General features: G+C 27.0%; 1 protein-coding gene across 1 annotated transcript in view; it reads left to right on the forward strand.

The window, feature by feature from the left end:
* Positions 1-24,723, forward strand: part of LOC132922190 (protein cappuccino-like) — a 44,287-nt gene that overhangs the window by 14,345 nt on the left and 5,219 nt on the right. The window contains exons 3-5 of the mRNA XM_060985559.1: positions 5,986-6,177; positions 21,444-21,604; positions 24,596-24,698. Coding sequence (XP_060841542.1) covers positions 5,986-6,177; positions 21,444-21,604; positions 24,596-24,698 — 456 coding nt within the window. The remainder of the gene's footprint in view (positions 1-5,985; positions 6,178-21,443; positions 21,605-24,595; positions 24,699-24,723) is intronic.

Raw genomic sequence — 24,723 nt, forward strand, 5'->3', positions numbered from 1 at the left:
TTCCATAAAACGCATACAATTATTATGAAAGTCAAATTAAAAAAACCCGGAAATATATAGTGATATCATCAAATTTGAAAGTAGTGAATGATGATAAATCAACGTATTATATTCCAAAAACTATCCTGACTCCTGAGTGGTTCTTTTGAAAATACTCTAAAGCATATATTTCTTTATTATTTTCCGGTTTTTCTGTCAGTAATTTTTTTTATTCGTTGAGAAACTACAGGGAAATAATAAATTTTTACTTGTGTTACAATATAGAAACTGCGAACATTACGAGTAGCAATTTGTGTTACGTTAAGAGAAATTCTTTGCAATAATTCCGGGTTGTCAGTAAAATTATTCAAAAGTTTGAACATAAAATATACATCAACAAAATTATGTCTAGATTTTAATGAAATCATATTAAACTTTAGCTCCACTTCAAAAATAGGATGACCAGTCAAATCAAATTTATGCGCTATTATACGAAGAAAACTGTATTTTTTTTCAATTTTATCTGTTAAATCTATTTGTCTAGGATTTTATTAGATTATTAAAATAATAATGTAATAACAATTAGTACATCGTTTTTTATGATTAACGACTAACCAACTATCATTATTTTATAACTTACTGTAATACTCAACTCGTATTTTAATAGCATTTAAATAAATATAAGTTTAAAATAATTTAGTAATTTTACTGTAAATTATAATATTGAAACGTATATTTAAATTGTAAATAGGTAGTATATAATATAATATAAGACGCCAATGTAAATTAGCAAAGGTTACTGAGACTTAACATACAATTGAATTCTTATTTACTGGTAAAATTAATCATACTTTTTGATTCATAAAAAAAAATATGGGTACTACATTTAAGTAAAGCACATGCTACATATTATTATAGGTATACATGCATATTATGTAATAACATTCATCTCGGAAAAAAAAATCACGGCATCATACGAATACAGTAATATAAAAACTACTAACTTAAGTATTTTCTTCGTTCTATGTACAAAATGGATCGTTAACGTTTTCGGATTTTTGTGGTTTACTGTCGATTGTGTGCTGGAGAAACCGCAACGAAATTATTACATTATAAAAATATAAACCGACTATGGTTAGATCAATCTTTTTTTAAAATACATATGCACACACATAGTTATTAAGTCTATTGAGTACTATATGGAGGAAAAAAACTAAACATTCATTTTTCTCATGAATAAGAATTTTTACTGAAACAGCCTATCGATCAAACACAATGAATAAATAAAGACCAATAATGTAACATCTTTAAACCACTGAAATCAACTGTGTGGAACGGATTCGAGGCTTTTATGGGTATTGGCGTTTAGGCCATGAAACAAACACCAAAAACGATGCACAAACGAGTTTCGTAGTTAATCTTATTATACGGTGGTTTAAAAACGATTTAATTTTCACAATTACTAGCATATTGCATATTATGCATATATTTATAAATATATAATATCGAACAAAAGCTAGGAATTTAAAAAATGTCATGTTAAATTTGCATGTAAAAAATAAATGTTTTCTCCATATGGAATAATTTACTCCAATAGCCGCTTTGAAAATAAAAAATAAATATGAATATGTTATTTAAACATGAATGTTTTATTTATATACGGTCAACGGTCAAGAAATAACATCGATGTCATTCGCACAATGCTAGTATTTCAAGACGTTTACACTAATACACTGTTACAGTGTTACGTAACCTTACAGCTTATATAAAGTTATGTATACCGTGTACTTACTACTCATACCAAACACCATAAACGTGATTATCAAAACTCCGATTTATTACGAACTATAGGATTTAAATAAGTTAACTTCTTAAAAAATGTAGTATTCCTTGTAAAAGTATTAAAACTTTTAGTTTGTGAGCTAATTTTTACATAGCTAATACTGCAATATTATTTTTAATAGTAGGTATAGTTTATATTTGTTAAATTGCTTAGATTTAGATTTAGAATGGTCTTCGGCGTTATGATAGGTGTTGTGATGTTTAAGAAGCCATACTACTTATATTATAGAAACACAATACTGTTGGATGTTCTAGTGTTCTATAATGACATCCTATACACGTATCAAATTGTAATTAGGTAGTATACCTACCTATACTAATTTATTCACTACTGAATTAACTTTATCGTGTAGAATATTTTTATTAAATAATATAAATACAACATTGGATGATTATATATAGTTATATTATAACTACGAGATGAAAGTATTATGCAACGAGTTCCTTTTGTATTATATTATATTTCCAATAAATTTAATTATTTTTTGTACCTATTAGTAAATTTCATTTTTAAGAATTTTCCTACGTATATTTCAAATTATTTTGTTAAAAGTAGATATATATGTGTTCAATATAATACAAAATACAACATATCCTGCTTTCGTTGCAAATCATCTTATACAAATCCACTAATTTAAACAATTATTGAAGGTATAGTTAGTAAAATATTATATTTAAGTGAAAATGTTAATATCTAGTTCGGTATAATATTCCAACTACCAGCAATACTATAGATTCTATAGAAAAAAGTATGACATCTTACATTAAGAAAAAACGCAGGTATACGTCATAATATGGTAATATACACTATTAAAAATAATTACGGTGTTTTTTCATGAAATCTAAATTCTTCATAGATACGGTCGCAGGAGACTAACACTTTACCCGTATAAGGTCATGGTCCATTGAACGATGCTAATGAAGCAATCAACCGGTGTACAACGGAGAAAACGAGCGTTCCACAATATTATTATTAGAACAAAAGAACAACTGTGAATTGATTCGCTTTTTCGTTGTTTTTAATGTACTTCATGATTTATTGAAATGTCAGCGCATCATAATATTTCAGTTTGCTCCATTAGATCATTTACCCACTATTATTTTGAAGTTAATACCTATAGGCTTTAATTATATTTGTAAACATTATATTATCTATTATTATATAATAATAATAAAAAAATTTTAATTTAATTTAATTTAATTGCATATATTAATATTGCTACAAACATGAATAAATATATAATCGATTACCTTAAAAACGTATAACACACCATAAAAACTATTTTTTTTTAATAAATAAAACAATTATTATTTATAATAAAGAATATTATAGTCTTAAATAAAAAAGTTGTTGGTACACATTTTTTTATTATTCTATAAGACTATTATGGTGTACCGTATACGGAATTGTTAACTGTGATTAAAATAGTTAGTACTTTTATGGTAAAATATATGGTAACATAACATTTTTAATTTTTAATTTATTTTATTTAACTACGAAAATAATATGTAGATTCTTAAAACAAACATTGGTATTATGTAAAACATCTTGCTTTCGTATAATGAACCATTACCTTAAATTTTACTCATATTTAAATCTGATCAAATAATTTTCTTAGTATTGAATTGAAAATATTATTATTCGCAACTACAATAATATTACAACTACAACTTTTATATTTTACATATATAAACGAGTTTAAATTCCCTAGGTCCTTAAGCTATTTTCAAAATGTATCAATCTTATTAAAAATAAGTATCTAACCAGTTATCTTCCAATTGAAAATCGAATTTTACTAATTATCATGTGTTTACTCAAACACTTAGTTGAATAATAGAGAAGCGTGATATGAATATACAAATACAAACGCTACATATTCAAAAGTTTTGACTATTGTTTTATAAAATATTGTTCATTGATTAATTTAAAATTCTTTGTTTGAATTATAATTTATACAATAATTACAATAATTATTGTTTATACTATTTAACTTTGGATCGAATTAAATTAAATTTAAGTGAAAAAAAAGTTGTTTTTTTTTGTATAAATTTCTTTTTTACATATTTCACATTATACATGAATCATAATTATTTTTACTGTAAGTCAAGGTGAAAGACAAGAGTAAATATAGGTTATAACTTTATAAGGTTAAACTAATCTAACAAATAATGTTTATTGATAGGTAGTTTTATTTTGAAAAGAAAATATGCAATTTTATTATTATCATTTCAATATTATGTTATAGATTATAATTTTCAATTTTATTTTACACAAATGACATCATAAATAAAATAAAATGTTATTACTTATTAAGTATATGGTTATGCAATATGCCAATATCGCCATTCTTTAATATTATCATATAAAGACAAATACAATTTAGTTACGTATAATATTAGTGAAGCATAAAATACTTAATGAACCTTTCTAAATATTTTTATAAAATACTAAGGAAAATATTAGATTGCGATCTGAGCCTTGAGTTTTGTTTATTCAATCATATTCAAAACTCTCACGCTCAACCGGTGCAACGCATCTTGGATAATCATACTACGTGCAATGACGAGAGATTTGTACCCACCGTATTTTAATTTTTTCCAACCCACCCCGATAGTTGTTCTCACTGGAGTTGAACACATTAAATACGAAATAAACATAAGAGTACAGGAACTACGCTACCGAACACGAACACTTCTATATAACACATAAATACACGGTTTTAACAATGGATAAACGGATAGTATATTAGGTAGGGCACACCAACTATTATGACTATAACACCTGTTCAAGTCATTTTCAGTGTATTAATTGGATGGTGTAGCAAAATAATATTTAAACTTTGCTAAATAAGTTTTAAGTACCTTAGGATCGTGAGAAAATAATTTCAAAACCAAGAAATGTAATCACCTTTACGTATGAATGAAAGAAAATATTAATCCGTATATACATTTTAATAACCTCTCCCAACACATTAAATTAAGATTATAGACATCATAATATGAAAATTGTTTGTTTTAATCTGTTTATTCAATGTTGATGGTTGGCCGTTGGGTATACCATCTATAGCAATAACGATTATTCTTTTCAATTGAACATGTTAGTCTTAATTAATACAGTAAATATGTATGTATAAATAATAGATTTAATTTATCATATAATGTGTATAATATCCCATACAGTATATATTACACTAAAGACATTAAACTATGACTTTTATAACTTTGTTATTAAGAAGCATGAGTATAATAATATCTAATGTAAAATGATAGAATGTAAAATTATAAATTAAACGTCTTGAGTAGGAGTATAAAAAATATTTATTTAAAACAATATAATAATATATCGTCAAATCTTTATATTTTCTAATTAAAATAAGAGCACGATGTTATTACAAGCTATTTTCGAATTAAGAACCAATCATTCACATCAATACTTTTTTCTTTTAAAATATTAAATAGTTGCCTAGTTTTTACTTACCTATTTCCATTTGCTATTTGATTAATTGTAAATAGATAGGTAATAGGTATATGATTTGCATTAAAAAAAATATCAATTTATTTTAACACAATGTGTCTACTATAATAAAAACAAATTCAAGGTATAATTTTCAATTTATAATTAAATTAGGAATACTTTTTTTTAAGTGTAATACTGTGTAGATATTAGAAACGAGGCCGAAGGTGTTAAAACAATCTGCAAATTCATAGTAATATATTAATGCGTTTCTATTTTCTTTATAAATAAATACATGTCATCATGAACATAAAAATAGTTACGTGAAAAACAGCAATATTCGTTGATTCTGTCTTCCCAAAATGTGCATATCCAAATATGGTGGGGGTGGGGGTTCAAACCCACCCTTGTTGTATTTTTTCCCTATATAGGTACAAACTTAAAAATGTTTTGATAGAACATAAATATATATTTTTATATAGCTCACCCTCCCCATTATAAATATCTATGTCCGCCATTGTATAGTATGATGTGAATCAAATGCAGCAATAACGTATTCTTATTTACCGCAACCATTTTGTGTGCCTATCTATATATTACGGTTTCACATCGTGCGACACGAACTATTTACCTATTACCTACGCTCTACACTTATATATGCATACGATATACTTATACTAAATGTATGTACGATTGATTTGTGTTTGTAGGTCAGGTGCAGGTTGTGGACTCGGCGGTTAGACGCAGCAACACCTCGCAACTGAGCGACGGTCCCAAAGACGGGAGCGTTCTCAGGAGGGTCGCCAAGGTCACGCTGGACCAGGCCACCAAAGACCAAAAACCAGTGAGACCGAAACACGTACCGGAAAAGTTGGATTTCAGGAACCGTGAAAAGTTTGAAGGTAAGCGATTTTTCGTCCGGTGCAACAACACACGGACATATATATACTATAATATAGACACCTATTGCAAGCGAGAGCACCCGCACGTTCACCGCTGTGAATCAAATTGCATTTTATACAAAACCGGTTTTCGATTATTTTTTGGCTACGACCAAAGACCGAAAGGTAGAAAAAAAGATACTGGCTAGCCTTGGAAAAAACTCACTAATAGGAAAAGAAAAAAGATCAACAGTAATCACCGCCTCATGTACTAATATTGAATGACTGTGGGAAAACAATAACCTCTAGTTTGGTATGATGATAGTCGGAGATATGGTTATTATATTATTTTTCAGTAAAATATCAGTATTGGGTACTTTTTATTCCGTCGATAATGAAAAATCTGTTTGCGTTGTGTGCTGTCAATCGATATATAATTGTCTATGCCCCGTCCGTCTAGTGCAAGTGGGCGTATTATATATTAAACATAATATACGTACTGATTACTGAGTGAATATTTTTTTAACATTTAACACTCATTATATTCAAAAGTATGAATGTTTTGTTTAAATAATATTTCAATAGTGATTACAAATTAACATTTTCAACAAAAAAACATTTCTTTAATAAAACAATTCTGGCAAATTTTTCAATGTAATGTACAGAAAAAATATAGTCACTTGTATACATTTATTAGTAATATTGTCAAATGTTCAGGTGTCCCCAGCTACAGCACACTAGCACACCTGGCCAGTCCGTCCCTGTGTAGGTACTAGTTTTTTTACTTTACCTATACTTTTACCTACCCCTGTATGATTACCTCCGCTTGTCAACACTTTCAATATTTATAAGTTATAACTAATTAACTAGGCACTAGTTCGAAATTCGATATTACTTTTCAAACAAATGAGTTTCACTTTTAAAAGAATCACTATATGTATAAATTATGCGTATACTATAAACGTATATAAATAAAAAATATCAATTTACTTGATTACTGTTTCATCTGTAAAAATGCATAGACAGCTGTTAAAATTGTGTCTCGTAATTTCATGTACAATATATATTAGCATATAAAATCTTATTAATTGACATTTTTTTTTCTAAAGAAAATATGTTCAACATGTATTATTTTATTATAATATATCTAGGTACGCGTGAAGAAATATAATATAATATATAAGTACCATTTCTCCATATATTATATTCTCTCACGAGAAATTGACATTTTCTTGTTTATATACGATAATAGTGATTTGTTATTCCATAGTTCGTATTATTATTACCTACTATATTTTTATGATGGAGGTCAAAGGAAGACGTTTCGACGATGCTTAAATTATCGTTTATTTACAAGCAGGGGCGTCGCTTCTGTTGGATATACAACATTAACCATGATTCATCCGACATTATTATTTTACATTTTGCAGTTTATGATTTATCAGTTGGTATCCTAACGATAGGCGGTAGCAGTACATTGTATGTTTATAACGTTTATCAACTGATGTGGTCTGTGGTTTGAGTGACTAAACAATAAACATACATATGTTTATGTACATATTTTAAGAGGAGTAAACTATGTTTTATTAATATGTCATAGAAATTTATTTAGAAATACGATTTGGCACTAACTTTTTTTTAACTTGATGTAACTAATTAAAAAAATAAACAACGTTCCTATATCAACATGCAAGTATGCAACGACCAATACGATATTATTAACAGCAGCCAACTATATCACTTTACGTAACATTTCGTCATGTGCATTGTATGTCATATTATATTTTTGTGATGTACCTATCTTATTCTATCTATAAAAACTAATATACTTACACCGTATTTACGTAACACTAAAATTACGTAATACTCTTTGCACGCTAATATGGAAGTAATATATATTATAATGATCTTTTTACAATAAACGGACGACAAAAAATGTTATATCTATTATTATAATCATAATTTTTTTTTTAAATAATGATAATTTCTAATATTACTACCTATCAATTATTAATGTAGTTTTTTCTCACATACACATTTTCAAGTCACGTTGACAATAAAAACTTCTAACTACTAAGCAAAAAAAAATGTATTATCTAAGATATACTTGTATGTTATTAAGATATTATTTGTAAAAAAAACATCTCTTAAAATTGTTTTCCCCAGTTCAAACATAACATATTAATAAAATAATATTATATATACTATTTATTTTATTATTATATTATGGGTATTGGGTATAAAGGAATAATCTAAAATATTTCTGCATAAATTATAAGGTATACTATATGATTCTGTTGTTACTGGTGTATACAATATCGGATATGTGGGCCGGTGCCATACACGTATTTTAAATGTTGAATCAATCGTCCACCTCATAGCCCAAAGTTCGTATACCAATTAGCTCAAAATAATATTAATTTCTACAAGCTTATTAAATAATTTTAAAAAGTTCATTAGTCACTATCACTCATTTGTCAAAAAAAAAAACATCGTAATTATGCTGTCGATTTGTTCTTTTGTTTCTAGTTTTGGTAACACTGTGAATTGAAAAAAATTCTTTATAAAAAAAATTCTAACCACTCCCTTAGATAAGGGTTCAGTTATGGTCTCGTTATATACCTATACGTATGGTACTTAATACTCATACTCATTCTCTCTACTGACTACTACTATTGTAAATTGCAAAAAGATAAATATATAATATAATGAATTGTACCTATGTATGGATTTACAGCATGATTGGCGACTTGGCATATCCCATTGTCATGTGGGTACTCGAGTTTTATAAATCAATTTATTATTACAGCCGATCGTCAAACGACTTTCAATGTTGTTGTAGAAGATCGAATAAAAAAAGAGCACACGCGCGCGACGTGCCGACGTCTATTAAGAAAACGCCACACCCGCATGTTTTGTCTCCGTCTAATGTATAACTTGGCAAATTATTTGCGTTAAACAGAATCAATTTTATACTGATAACTTTATGATTTCTTATAAGAGTGAATTGATCAATTATAAGACTTATAGGTAAAAATATTATAACAAAGGAAATCGTATTGTAAGTTTTTATTGAAATTTAAATATTTAGGCGAATAATTTTCTATAAATTAAAATATCAATAAAAGATTACAAATTATCAAAGGTATTATTCTTACCTTTGAGTTTCATTATAAGTCAATTCAATCTTTCCACTATAATATTAAAGTTAACAATACAAAATTCCAAGTAACTCTTAGCAAACATTCTAGCAAAAAAATCTAACCAAATCAATGCCATGTAGTCTGTAAATTGTGGATAAAAAAATAAAGTATGAGGATAGATTTACTCTCGCACAGTTACAAGTTAATAAGTTATTTAAAACACTATTTTGTAGTTTGTACACTTTCTAAAGCTCTATACTCAGACAACTTGAAATACATGATAACCTTTATTATTGAGCGTAATGTTAATTTTATGTAAATTAAATGTCTAATACATAAAATAATATACGTTTATGAACATAAAAAATATTCGAATTAGTTAATAATTTCGATTTAGTTTTTTATTTATAGTTTTTCATAAAAATACGGTTATGATCGCGTCAACAACTTCGTCTGTAATATAATATAATATATTAAACGTCTCTCCACACACGATAATGCAAATTTAAAATAAGATTCAAATAAAAATATTAAATTAAAGGCTGCAAACAATGATATAATATGTCTGCCAGATAAATAAAATTAAATATATTAATGTTTTTATTAGAAATATAATTTATTGTTTTCGAATAATTTAAATTGAGATTTGTTGCTGGATAATTGGCAAAATATGTTCGTGTTAGCTTAAATTAAACATAATAGGTTTTTTTCACAACTGTATAAGTATACTGAAAAAAATTACTGTGCGTTCAGTACCCTCCAGCCCTACACACGTAATAACGCATACGGGCGGTTGATGCACATCATCGGTAACCCTTATACTATATCATTCGTAAGAATTCTCTCACGGGTTCGTCCGGAGGGCGTGGTGCTGGCGGGAGCACGATGGGGAAGGTGATTCCTGCGTTTGTATATACACAACGAGGTTCGGCTCGGGACGGCTGTTGCTCTCCCGATAGTCTGTGGAGTCTTTGGACGGACTGCTGCACAGCGAAGGAGATAGTTTTTCGATCTAATCGGATCGCGGTCACCCGTCCGTCCGTCAAACCGATTTTTATCTATTGTAGATCGCCGACACGCGCGTGATACGTCCGTCATCGCGGCTTATTTTTTTTCACTATTATTATTATTGCGCCGCGATCACGATCGAATTTTCCTAACTATTTATTTCACTCAGACGGCGTACCGCGCCGCAAAATCGTGTGTTCCTTTTTCCGGTTGTTTATTCGTGATGTCGGACAGCACGCGCGCCTCCCCAAAAACGGACGACCGTCGTGACTCTGCGCCGTGGAGGTGACGCGCGTGCGCGAAAACCGGCAGGTGGCTGTTTTGTGTTCGGGTCGTATTATTATAGGTAGGTACATTATATACTGATGCAGTACCTATGTCGAATAATAATATCATGTAATATATATAATATAATATAACTGCAGCACAGCAACGCCGAGACGCGCGTGTCCCTATGTCTTATGTACAAGACGTATAGAAAGGGAGAGAATGTGTATGTGTGTGCGAGTGTGTGCGAGAGAGAACGAGATTTACAGATAGCTCGTTGGCCCAAAAGATATAATATAAATTATAATAATATGATAAAATGTTCGTGTACGTACTGCCGCGTGTGTATATACTTCGTACAGCCGTTTTCAGCCGGTGGTCGACCTTCTTGGCCGTCGTCATCATCGTCGCCGCCGCTGCCGCCGCCGCCGCCGTCGTCGCAATGTCCCACACCACATGGTAATATTATCGGTACTAATCAGTGTGCGTTTGGACGTTCGATCGGTCGCAATAATCTCGCGCGTCTTCTACAACCGTGTAATAAAAACGTCGTATTGCCGTTCGCGTGAACGTGTTTACAGTGGTTACCCATCCGTCGTCAACGCATAACCATATAATATTATACCTGTAACATTGTTAAACGCAGTGATTGAATATCTTTATTATTACGACTGTTTTTCGCGCGTAAAAAAGGCGGCTGCAGCACGACGGAATACGGCGCGAGCGATCATCATCTGTACGACGTACGTGTGGGTAGTAACAATTTTATATTAAAATATGCGAGATACCTTTACGGCTTGGTCATCGCAGTAGCAACTATATTTAAAACCTACCTGTAGGCTATTGGTACTTTATTACGAGAAATTAAAAAACAGTATATTTATTATACTCACACATATTATACGGACGTTTTAGTGAATGAATATTGATGTTGATTATAACTATTTATTTGGTTATGGGAAGAAGCGAAATATTTCTATGGTGTGATCACTCGGTTTTTTTTTTTTAGTAAGTAGAATTAGATATTTTATAACATATTGCAAGCACATGTTTAAAAAAAAAAACAAATGTTCAAATGTTATTTCTATAACCTTCACGTTTTGACTTCACGCTAAATTCAACATCGAAAAACATCAACCTACCCGGTGACTTTCGTTTTTATTTATTTATTTTTTTATAGCCAACGATTATGAAAAATAGCTTGTCACACTTATAATGAATACAAATAGATGTTTATATTTGATCGTAAAATATAATTCAGTGTTGATAATCACCAAAGTACCTACGTTTTTAATATAAGCTATGAATTAAAATTATTACAGATACAATATATTATTATTATATTATATTGTAGCATTAGTAGTTGATTAGAATAGTATAATTTCTACAAATTATAAATAACTGTTTACTGTGATAAATAATTACAATAAGTTTGTAACTGAATCTTTTCGGTACATACAATTCTTGTATCTGAATAAAAAGGTTTAGAAACAAGCGCAAACCCGCGTGCATTTTTTTAACCTAATTATGTCGATAACTAGGTATCATTATAATAAGTATAGAATTTAATTATATAAGTATGAAATATATTTTAAAAATGACAAAATATTGGTTAAATTTAACAAAAAAAATAAAATTAATCATAATTTATTTATATTTGCTATTCCTATAATTTCATACAAATAATCATTTATTATACAGTAACCATAATAATATTATCATACAAATATGTTTGAAGAAAATGCACATTTAAATTCCTAGTAGGTACATGCATAATTATTAGTAGCTTAAGTAGTTACTTAATAAACAGGTTAAAATTCAAAACTTGAAATATGTTTTTTATTAGGTAACTAAAACTTAGGTATAATAATATTTGCAATAAATATTAATCATAATAGTTATAATTAAATTTTCATAAAAACATGTTACACAAGTTGAAATTTATCAGGTATATTTTTGTAAAAACTAAGCCTGTAATATTATATTTTTTAAATGTTTTATTTGTTTCTCAGAAATACTTATACTTATCAATGTTATACAGTCTAATTAGGGGTGTCCAACCTTTTGCGAAGACTGATTCACATCATGTAAGTAGAATTTGTTGTGGGCTACATACATTTTAATAATAATACATTAAAATTTAATGATTAAATTACAATACAATAATACATTTTATTTATAATTTCGTTATCGCTATTGGGCCAATAAAGATAACACTTTCATATTATTATACTATAAAAATTGATTTGATTTTTAATATTTTGTAGATTTATATTCTTAAAATATTTTTTCTCATAATGTTAATATATTATATATAATTAATTGATGGTTTTTTTAATTGGAATATGGGCCTTGGGTTGGACACTCCTGGTCTATTACATACAATTATCGACTTTAAGTACACAAGTGTAGTCAATCAATTGTATTATTGTACTAATTTTAATGAATTTACCTTTTAGTGCTTATTCTAATTCTATATTATATTATGTACGATGTATCTAGTAGCCACCTCTAACCATAGGTGCCTATATTGATTATGTGTTTTAAATTCTATGTATTCCCTAATTAACTAATTATTCTAAATATGACTGTATTGACATTAGTGTATAACTTAATGATCTTAATATGTTATATTGTCTAACATGTTAATTAATATGTCTATCTTTATTTCATCTCAAAGGTATTAAAAATAATTATAAAGCTATAATTGCGGTGGACAGATCATAACCTTCCTCAAAAACTTGTTTTTCTATACTGATGACAATATGACATAATGACATACTTATGAATCGACTGGTTAGTTTATTTAAAGTATTATAACTTATAACTTATAAATGAATAAAAATCACAATAGTAATAATTTAACGTAATTTTTATTGCAATATACATTTTTAATTGTTATTCGTTAGCATGTCAAAAAACACTTGTTCGTTTTCACTATTTTCAGATTACGTCAATTCTATTGATAATAATTATGTATTTATGTGTTATAACAAATTACTATTTTATGTTATTATTTTATTAACGAAACATAATTCATTACCACATAATACAAAACTAAACTGTTTATTACCATTTTTAACATAACAATATTTAAGTTAAATTTCTAAAGAATAAGTTTAGCTTTGCAAATTATTTTTGTAAATTTTAACCACATGATATAATAGTATAATACCTTAAAGTTTATATTCAAATTAATTTATTATTAAACATATGTATTTATGTTATTATATGGGTACTCTTTTTTTATATACGCCAAGTTCGTTAACATATTTTCTACTAATTTTATAATAGCGATATAGAAACAATCGTAATAGCTTTTAGTTTTCTCATGGAGAGGAATTAAAAATATCCCTCCAAAGTGTATCGTTAAACCTTCCACTTTTTAAATATTTGTATACGTTATGATAAAAAGTTTTTTATTTAATAAATTTATCAATAACAGATTATTTAGCTTACATAAGCAAATTAAGGACCGGTGGGTGCAGTTATTTCCTAATTCCCCTCCCTGCATCATTTGTAATTATACTATTATGTGTCAATAGTATGGTATTTCCATATTGTAAGAATGTAAACAAAAAATTTTAATGATTTTATTATGGGATGTAAATAATTTATTAAATGGTACATTTTTTTTAAAAATATGTTCCTTATTTCATTAGCTTTTTTGTTGTAGAATCAGTCATATAGTTATAGTAGGTAGGTAGGTACTGTTAAAATATAAATCATTTAAATTATTTTAGTATAAAGTTGTTAGAAGAAAAATTATTAATTTTATTAATTTAAGATGACTTTCTAATTACTATTGTACAAATTAAATTCTAAAATATATATTATATTATTATTATATTTTATATACATACAACAATTTTTAAATTTTTTTAAAAATATTTTAAAAACTATAGAAACATAATAAAAATGATAATGCATCAGCTGTGTAAAATTTGAAATTTTAAAATACCACATGGTTTTTCTACGGTATGATACACTACAAAAAAATATGTTTATTAACAAAAAATATATATATACGACTTGACCCTCAAAAATTGTGTATTGTTTTGTTAGTCTAAAAAATATTTAAATAGCTTCACGTCATTGTTATTATTATATGTAATAGAATATCTACAAAGAAAAGTAAATAATGTTATTAAAGCGACATTAATTCTACTGCCTAGGATACGAATAAACTAAATATTTATAATACGTATAACCTTATGATTCCGTATTCTCGATTTAACGGTCTGAGATTTCCGTCAGATGGTTTGACTGGATAGTATTTTGAATCGATTACCGTATTATTATTTTATGTTTCGGTGTACCTATAATTGACGGACAGACTAACCTGACAGGTGTGAAAAGTGCACAAGCGAGTGCATCAATGTACTCGTTATACAGCTATTATTTGTTCTTTATTCTCTAGTGGTATTTTTTACGGGTGTACATGACGACTGACGAGACATTGATTAGAAAAATATAGGTAGGTAGTAGGTACCAGCTACGGTATTTTTTTTAAGACAACAATACCGGTATATTGTATTCTTAAAATAAAATAAAAATACATAATATATTTAATGCTTTTTTCATTATTATGTTTGCAAATTCTTTTTAATATTCAATGTACATAATAATTGTTTTTAGTGTATATCGTAGGAATCGCTTATATTTTATATAAATATTATATATATTACGTACCTAAATTAATTTATTATGTACGTACCAACGCTTAAAAACACAAATATTTGAAACATTTAAAATATCAAGATTTTCTTTTAATTTAATAATTTATCCATCAATATTCTATAAATTTTGTAAAATGACATTTGGATTACAATTAATACAGATTTTACTTATACCTATTTATTATTACTCAGTAACAAAATGATTGAATCTAGAGCGTTCTCATTGTCAGTGACCTTTATTATACACACTTTAATATAAATCGTTATGCAACTGATGATTCGAATATGTACCTTTACGTGATAACCACAGGCTAACTTTTACTGTTGACGGCCTACATAGAAATTACATATTGTTAAAATAAGAAAAATGTAATTAGAAATAAAACAAAACCAAAAAATGAATTGTTAACAAACTAAGACCACTATATACATTGTTGTTCGACCAGGCAAATAATTTACTTGAGATTGCGTGAGAAATTATTGTAATTTATTATTAAAAGTCTTAAATACGTATATGTAGTGCTTTGTATATATATATAGGTATGTATACATTATATAGGTACAGCTAAAATGAAATAAAAACAATTTTATTTTCACTATACCATTGAGTGCACCTATCAATACTATATATATTGACGGATTTAATTACAATGTAGTGTGTGAATGTGTTGTAATATTCTAAACCCTACCCTACAGTCATGTAATATATACATCGTGTATAGTGTATACTGTATACGAGGCGTAGTTTGTTGACCGCATTTACAATAGCCGTGCATAATAACATTAACCAAAGAACTTATCATAAGTTGCAATCATCACGGATCATCGGTTTTGTCGATCACGAATATAGTTTTAACCAGATAGCACAATATATAGGTATTAAATTCCAAATAGAATTTTACATGAATAACAGATATAATTAAAAAAAAAAAAAAATTAAAAAACGACTGACTCTCTGCCGTACAATATTTGCTGAATGACCTGATACCTTTTTTAAATTAAACAAATGTTTTATACAAAACATTGTTTAAAACGCATAGTAATAGAGTGAAATTGTTTTCATTAATTTATATCGTGATTCTGTGTTGTTGAAAGTCGACCTGGAATTTTGGTATCTATTACTCCAAATAGAACTTTCCATTTTACATAAGACATAATAATAAAATACTAAATTACTGTGGATTATAATAAGTGCAAGGGTAATACAACACGGTTAATGGCGTGACAAGTTATAGTATTGTAATTCAATATTATTGATTTTAAAAAAAGTTGGCTTAACTGGTACTATGAAATCTAATAAAATTCGTTACAATGTTAGTTTTTTAATGACAATATTTCGGTTAACTAAAATCAATAAAAGTAAAAATAAATTATCTATACAATAAAAAATAAGATCTTTTATTAACAAATATTAAGTGAATCATAAAAATTTTATGTCAGCGTGCTATTTTTTTAAATATATTTAATACCTATCTAACTATATAGTTAAATACAATTACCATAATAATTCCTTATAGTTTTGTTTATACTTATGCATTTGATGTGAAGGTAATATAATAGTATAAATCATAACAATCATAGCATAGCTCAACGTACAGTTCCGCTTAGGTTAAATTCATTCAAACCCAGAATAAATGTTAAACCTTATGGCTTATACTAAAAAAAAGTTTATACCTAGTGTACAATTTATTCAAGGTCTCATTTTTATATTATTTTTTATTAATCCGAGTATCAAATAATAAAGAATTTAAGTTAGTAGATTTTATAGGCTGGTAAAAAATATAATGATTTTAAATTATATACATACGAGTATATTACAATTGTATATCGTGTGTATTATATATGAGGTTACAATTTTTTTTTTTTTTTTTTTAAAGGAGCTTGGTAAATCCAAATAATAACAACTCCTAGTACAAACATATAAAACAAAATTAATTAAGTGAAATACAAAGCCAAAATTATGTAAATATATGGTATATCCGATAAGTTCTCTTATTCTTGTACTTATCAGCTACCACGTCTATATATTATTTAAAAGAACGAGTGTAATTTGATAACTATCAATTTAATGATGAAAATATAATTTTTAATAGTTTTCAGAATTGTTCGTAGACAATTTGTTCTAAATTCTTCCTCCATTCCCTCACTTATAACTCTATTTGTGAAAAATTGTATAACTTGTTTAAAAGCGTTGTAACTTTAGGAAAAGAGTGGATGATAAAACGGTAACGCGTACTAAGTGAAAGAAACGACTAAATTTAATGTCGTTGACGAACACAAAAAAATATTTGTATGCCAATGAAAAACTATGATCTAATATATACTATAGTGAATTGATTATTCAAAAAAGTATAATTAATAATAGTTGCCCGTGAAAGGGCAGCTGTAATATGAAAAAAACACTGAGTGCAAGTTTAAGCTTCCAACCTCATGCTTCATTTATAAATGAGAATCGTTTGCGGTTCTAAAAGCTATTAATCAAATTCAAGAAGTCCATTTGTCAAACACAGCCATATTTTAACTTTCTCAGAGATATAAATAACATTACACATTCACGGGAATAAAAAAAAAGTCAAATTAACCTATATGCTATACACCGAATACACCGAGTATCGTGAGAAATAAAAAAAATGTTATCATAAAAAAAGCGCATTATCAATATATTATCGGATAATAATAATTATCCCACCCCGCTAATATTTCTAACTTTAATATTATCTAAAAACTACCTGTATAATCAAAAATAAAAAATAAATTCAAGTAAAACTGATAAGTTAATCTAAAATCTCAACTCACAAGACTAAATAAAATAAAATAAAATATCCAAGTAGACAAATGAACACGTCCCCCAGGATATTTTTAGAAAACTCGAGGTAGTATATAATAACCAAGTTACGTAGATTCCTAATAAATAAAAAAATAACCTACAATATTTGCTTATTTTAAAGTTTTATGTGGAGTTTGTCTAAATAAACGTAAGTCATATTCTTGTCCGATTTATAAGAACTCCCTCTAATAAAAGGCTAACTTCTGGTTCAAATTGTATAAGATTTTTTCACCTAGATTCGATTAAAAAAACTATCAACTGCTCATCATAACCTTGAAACTATTAAAGAAATTATGATTTCAACTTGTATATCTAAAATAATAATATGTTATTTTTTTACTATAAATTTATTTATACTTACAAAACCAACTGTAAAACGTTTTAAATCCAATGACAAATGACTCTTCGGGTAAGGATAAAAATAAATAAATAATAGCTATATTACTTGTATATACCTAATATGCCTAAAAACAAACTTAAAAACTCAATCAAAACTTAGTCATTTATACCTGAAAAAAAGTTATAAATTATAACAATATTTATATCCATTAAAATATTAAATTACAAAATATTATTTCAAATAGTGATAAATTATAAATCTCGTCCATAAAATATACATACACATTTTTACACCTACATAGAGAATATATTATTTACTTGAGATTCCAGTGTCCACTTTTTCAGCACTACTACAAGTACTATGTCCTTCTTAGTAACTTTCTTCAGTTCTATGCCATAGTAGGACTATCGTTATTCCATAAATCGTACAAGGTTTATGTGTTTTTTCCATAGAGTAATACTCTATGGTTTTTTCAACTGAAATACAAATTTATTGTACCGACATAATAAATAGGCCAGGGAGTTTATGTAATAAGCAAATTCTATGTACCTATAACTTTCTGTAGGATTTGAATATTGTTTCTATGTATGTATACGATTTATAGCCTACTTCCAACCAAAAAAAAAATGCATTTGTCGACAATTGTCGTTTTAAAATTATATTTTATTATACTCGTATTAGATCTTTTTATTTATATGCAAGACATTTTTGTAAAAATGCACAGGTTAACATGTTTGATATATAGTACACATTATTACTATAGACAGTTGAGTAAGTAACAACCAGCTAATTAATCGTATTTATATTTATTAATTATATCGCTATGAAAATTTGAAGTAAAATATATAGGTATTATTATAAACTATTATATTAACTGTTAAGTTTAATTTAATCGTTTTACCGCGAAAGAAAAAACCGATTTAACTATATCTCTTAAAACAGTTATTATATTGTATTTATTACTATTATTATTATTATTATTATTACATCTTATGTTCTACATGTGTTAATAATCATTAGATTTTTTAAAACCTAATAAAGTATTTACAAATTTCTTTCAAAAATGGCAATTTTAAGAAATAAAATTTCGCTAACATTGATGTACTTTGGTATAACTAATAATATGATAATCAAAATTCATATTTCAGTTCTCATTATATATAATAATATAGCATTTATTGTATTTGTATAATATATGTATATGAATTCGAATGCTGCCCTTCTTCCACCGCAAACAAAAATTCTCGTTGATAATATTTTTGCGTGTATAATAATCACGGAAAACAGATACCCTCCAGCTACAGGTAGCAGCGAACGTCAGTATATTAAACATAAATATAATGTATTATATAAATATATGCTCTCGTGTATGGACTCGATATTATTACGTTTAAGGCTTTACGCGTTTATACGTATTAAATTCTTAATCGAATTTCGCACAGTAATTATTTTTGACCGAGTACTTTACTACTTTCCATTGTAATATTGACTCCTGCTGTAATATATATATATATATATATATATGTACGTACTATATATCACGTTTATTTTATTTCTACGTTAAAAATGTGTCCAACAGACGTCTACACCGGGTGTCCTTGAAGTTATTAAAAATATGATTGTATAATTACGACTAGAAATGTGTTTTTCTCGACAATTTACTCGACTACTCCAAAACGTATATAGGTATTTAAATAAACGTATTATAATATATTATATTATAAATAGTGATATGATATGATATTGGCGAAGATGACGGGTCCAGTTATTTGCTTTTCGTGCTTACCTGCGGTATGCGAGTGATATAATAATATATAGTTAGATACTCTACATTACCATTATTATACCTTATATACCGTCATACAAAAAACGAACGACCCATGCCAAAAACGCGTTCAACCGCCGCAATTTTACCTCTGCAATAATATTATAACCACTTGTGGCGCATTATTTTAAGATAATTCGATAATTCCTGTCTTTACATATCTTATAACACTATGCACATGATAAAATAATAATATTTAAAAATACGTTTTTCTCGTCTTCTCTCACGCTCGGTGGCGTGAGCATAACTATAACAGAATAACATTATATATCGTACACCAAGCATGCTCATCCTCTTTTCTTCTTCAATAATGTGGTTATTTAAAATTTAATTATCAGAATTTTTAAATATACTTAAATACTATATTTTAAGATTTTTTTTTTGTATTACTAGAGGAGTAGTGCTTGTGGAGATACAAACTTATTTTTCTTTTCAAAAGACAACTCCCTTTTTATACAGCAAATTATTTAGTGAATACATTTTTTGAAAACATTAACGTACCTATATCAGAAACGAAATTCGAACGAGTAGTTTTTGAGTTATCTAACGTAGGTACTGAGAATAATAGGTCCATAATAATGAGTTTGGAAAATGTAAAGGCTATAAAGCGATTTGAACATTTTAATAATTTATATTAATCTGTACATATTTATAATTTAATAAAAATAGCCTAATAATAATAAATACTAGATTCGATATTACATCCATTTTATATTATTACAAAACCATTTTAAGGACTATATAAGATTACCCTTAATATAAACATTTAATCAACTGAAAAACTACTCGTTTGAATTTTGAAGTATACATATCAACATTTTTTTTTCAAAACATTATCCACTAAATAATATGTAATAAAAAGAGGGGTTATCATTTGAAAATTAGAAGTTTGTTTCACTATAAAAGTCACTCCTCTAAGTACCAAAAATGTCAAGAGTTTAAAAATATTGTATTAAAGTATATTTCAAAATTTCAATACATTTTTAGTAAATGAACAAACGGTGGTGACTGGTGAGCATACTTGATGAATCACTCTGTATAAAATATATAATATTATGCGTATTATTTTATTCTTACTATTATTTGTAAACTGTCAAAACATATTTTTACTCAAATCAAATCGCTATCGTTTATACTATAATATGAAATATGATGAATTATGTAACACCGCGAATATCTATTTTTTTGTTTGATGTAGGTCAAGTACTGATAAACTGGCTTGTTTCGTCGTTCAATACGGAGGAACGCCGAAGAGATGCCCGGTTGCTGTTGCCTCAAATCTGTACGGATTTGGTGACCGCGGGCGTCATCAAACAGATACAAGACAAGGATGCTACGGTAGCCGGCGACTTGTTTAGAGTGAGTGTAATGTTATTTAATATATTATATGCATGTCGGATATACCTATTTAACAGTTAGCAGTGCGAAAATATTATGTGTACCTATGTTCATTAATTATTACGGTGTTTAGTAGGTAGATAGGTACACATCGACACTGCAGCTGCAACGAGAGGACCCATGCAGTATATAGTATATTGCATAATTATTAATTTTTTTTATTACCCAGTGGCTTAATAAAAGAAGTACCGCAAACTGTAGTAGGTCCTTAGAGGGAATTTAAAAAAAAAAATAGAATATTAAAGTTTTGTTTTTTATAAAAGGTGTTATCACATTTTACAATATATCTCTTAATGTACAATATTTATATGACTATTTTCATTGATTTTAAAGTTTATGATAATATTTAATATACCTATAACATAAATCTATAATACCTATATAACCTATAAACAAAGTGATTTACCAAGTATGCTCACCCCCATTGTTCCATTAAATAATTAATATGTAAAAATTCTGATTTTTTGAATTTTTAAATAGAATAGCTACATAATGATATTATTTTAAAATATACTTAAACATTGTATACCACAGGAACGTTCTATTGTAATATCAACATTTGTATTTCAAATATAAATCTTTCCTATTTTCTAAAGATAATTTTTTTTTTAATGTTGATGTATCGAAGTCGAAATTTGAATGAGTAGTGTTTGAATTATTAAATTCTGTGCACAAATATAATAGGTTTGTTAGATATGGGGAATATGATGATTTAAAAATTATATTTTATTTATCAACAATTTATAATTGGAACAATTTAGTAAAGGTTATTTTATGGTTTTGTAAGACCATTTTTAAGAACTATTATTGTATATTTTGATAATTTATAAACTATACTGGATCAAATTTTGATTCCATTACATGAGCATTAAAAAAAAAATCATCAGTTTCAAAATTTATAATCAGAAAGGTTGGTTCTCATTTAAAAAAAGAGAGTTTTTATTACTACAAAATGGTTTACTCAAGTGGTGTAAAAAATTTAAATATTTTCAAAAATAGAGTCCTTAAATATATTTAAAACTTCCAAAATTTAGAATTTAAGTAAATGCATTATTATTATTGGAAAAATAGAGTGAGCATACTTGGTGAAACACTCTGTATATATATATATGATAATAATATGAGTTGTTAGATTTTTTTTTAATTTAGCTAAAACGAGATTCCTAAATACATTACTGGGTATAAGGGTCATGTATATATGTATTATTAACTATTTTATTATAATGATAATAGTTTATAAACAGTATATTACTGCATCGCGACACACCTATAGTTGCATTTATTATGTACACAAGTAGGTACTCGCGACACATTTACATTAAGAATAGGCGGAGGAAAAAACTGCCCGCCCAACACAAATTTCGCATATTTGGCGTAGAATTACATAAAAACACTCATTGTTGATAATTATATATTACACCGCAAGATGTTTAATATTCGAAGAAATGTATAGAGGTTGGGTTAAACAGCTTATGGTTAACTATGGTACGATTTTAGAGTATAAAAAAACTGTATTATTAATTGCATAAGTGTTAAAATATTATCACTTAATAAAGTTTTGAACGCCGAATAAAAAACATTTCGTATGTCTTAAATTTTGTGTTACATGTATAATATTATGATTTATAATACATTTATATTAAAAGAAAACATTTATTTTCTATCGATTAACATTTATTTGAGTAGGATAGTACGTATTTCTGTTTTAGAATTAAATATTTATGTAGAAAAATAATATAATAATAACTTATTCAATGTGTCTATGGAAAAATAAAATTCTATAAGCCTGTAATAGTAAATTGAATTAAAACTCAATTAAATTAAATTATTTTCCATCTATTAATACATTATTTTTAATTATGCTAAAAACATCTATAACTTAATAAATGCGTAAATTATTTAGAAATTAGCTAATAATATAATTTTAAGTGGAAGTTTTACTTTATTAGAAAATAGTAAACATGTTGAAATATTGAATATATATATGTTCTATGTATGAAATTCCAATGAAAACAAAAATACTAACAGATACGTTAGAAACGTACGTAATTATAGCTATGGTGTTTTTTTGAATAATTTATTGATCCAATAACCATTCTGTTTTTAACAAGTACCTATTTAAAAAATAATGTTAATAGTGATTTGTCTTTGACTCTTCCATTTTATTTTATTACATTTATCAAGGACCTTTGGGTAGTGTACATGCTCTATTTATGACAAACTCTGGATTATTTTAAACTATGACTATATAGACAAGACTATAGATCAACTTTCGTTTTAGGTATTCTCGGCCCTCTTACTTTGGAAATAAAATCAATAACAACTAAATTATTACCGGTTTAGAATACCTACACGAATCTTGTGTAGCCTTGAAAAATTATCATTAATAAACAATAATCTATAAAAATTACTTTATACGAAATACATAGATCATCTTTATAATGATTAAGTAATATTGTATTTTTAGCTGTATCTACAGAAAACGTATATGTAACAGTGTAATACTGTAGGTCAGTATAGTTACCTCACACAATAATAGCTGTGTATTAAAAATAATAATTAATGTTTAATATTTTTAATGACATTTTGTGTTACTGATTTCAATAAGAAAGATTAAATATAACCCGTATCCATTCAAAGTTGGATAACTTTTAAAAAGAAAAAATAAGACCTAATCGATACGTGGGAAGTCTGTGGGCGTTTTTCATAAATTAGTATCAGGTTTTTCAAATGACAACCCACTAGACTATAGTATACTAATATGTCACTAAAATAAGTTCCACCTTTATATACAATGATACTGCTATATATAGCTGTAATACAATATTGAGATTAAACATCTCACTTATACAAGTGCTCTTTATATATTATATTGTACGCAACAATAAACCGATATGAAACTATTAACTAATATTAAATCTAATTAAATGTGCATTTGTGTTTTATGTTTAGTCGGACCTCATGTACTACTGGGCTCGTTCTGAATTGATTAACACCCCATCGTCGTCTCCGGGACGTATTGGACAACCGGCATGGTTAACGGATAAAAATTTGGGTATTATTCATATATATATTGTATA

This window comes from Rhopalosiphum padi, chromosome 2, assembly GCF_020882245.1.
Source record: "Rhopalosiphum padi isolate XX-2018 chromosome 2, ASM2088224v1, whole genome shotgun sequence".
NCBI classification, from domain to species: domain Eukaryota; kingdom Metazoa; phylum Arthropoda; class Insecta; order Hemiptera; family Aphididae; genus Rhopalosiphum; species Rhopalosiphum padi.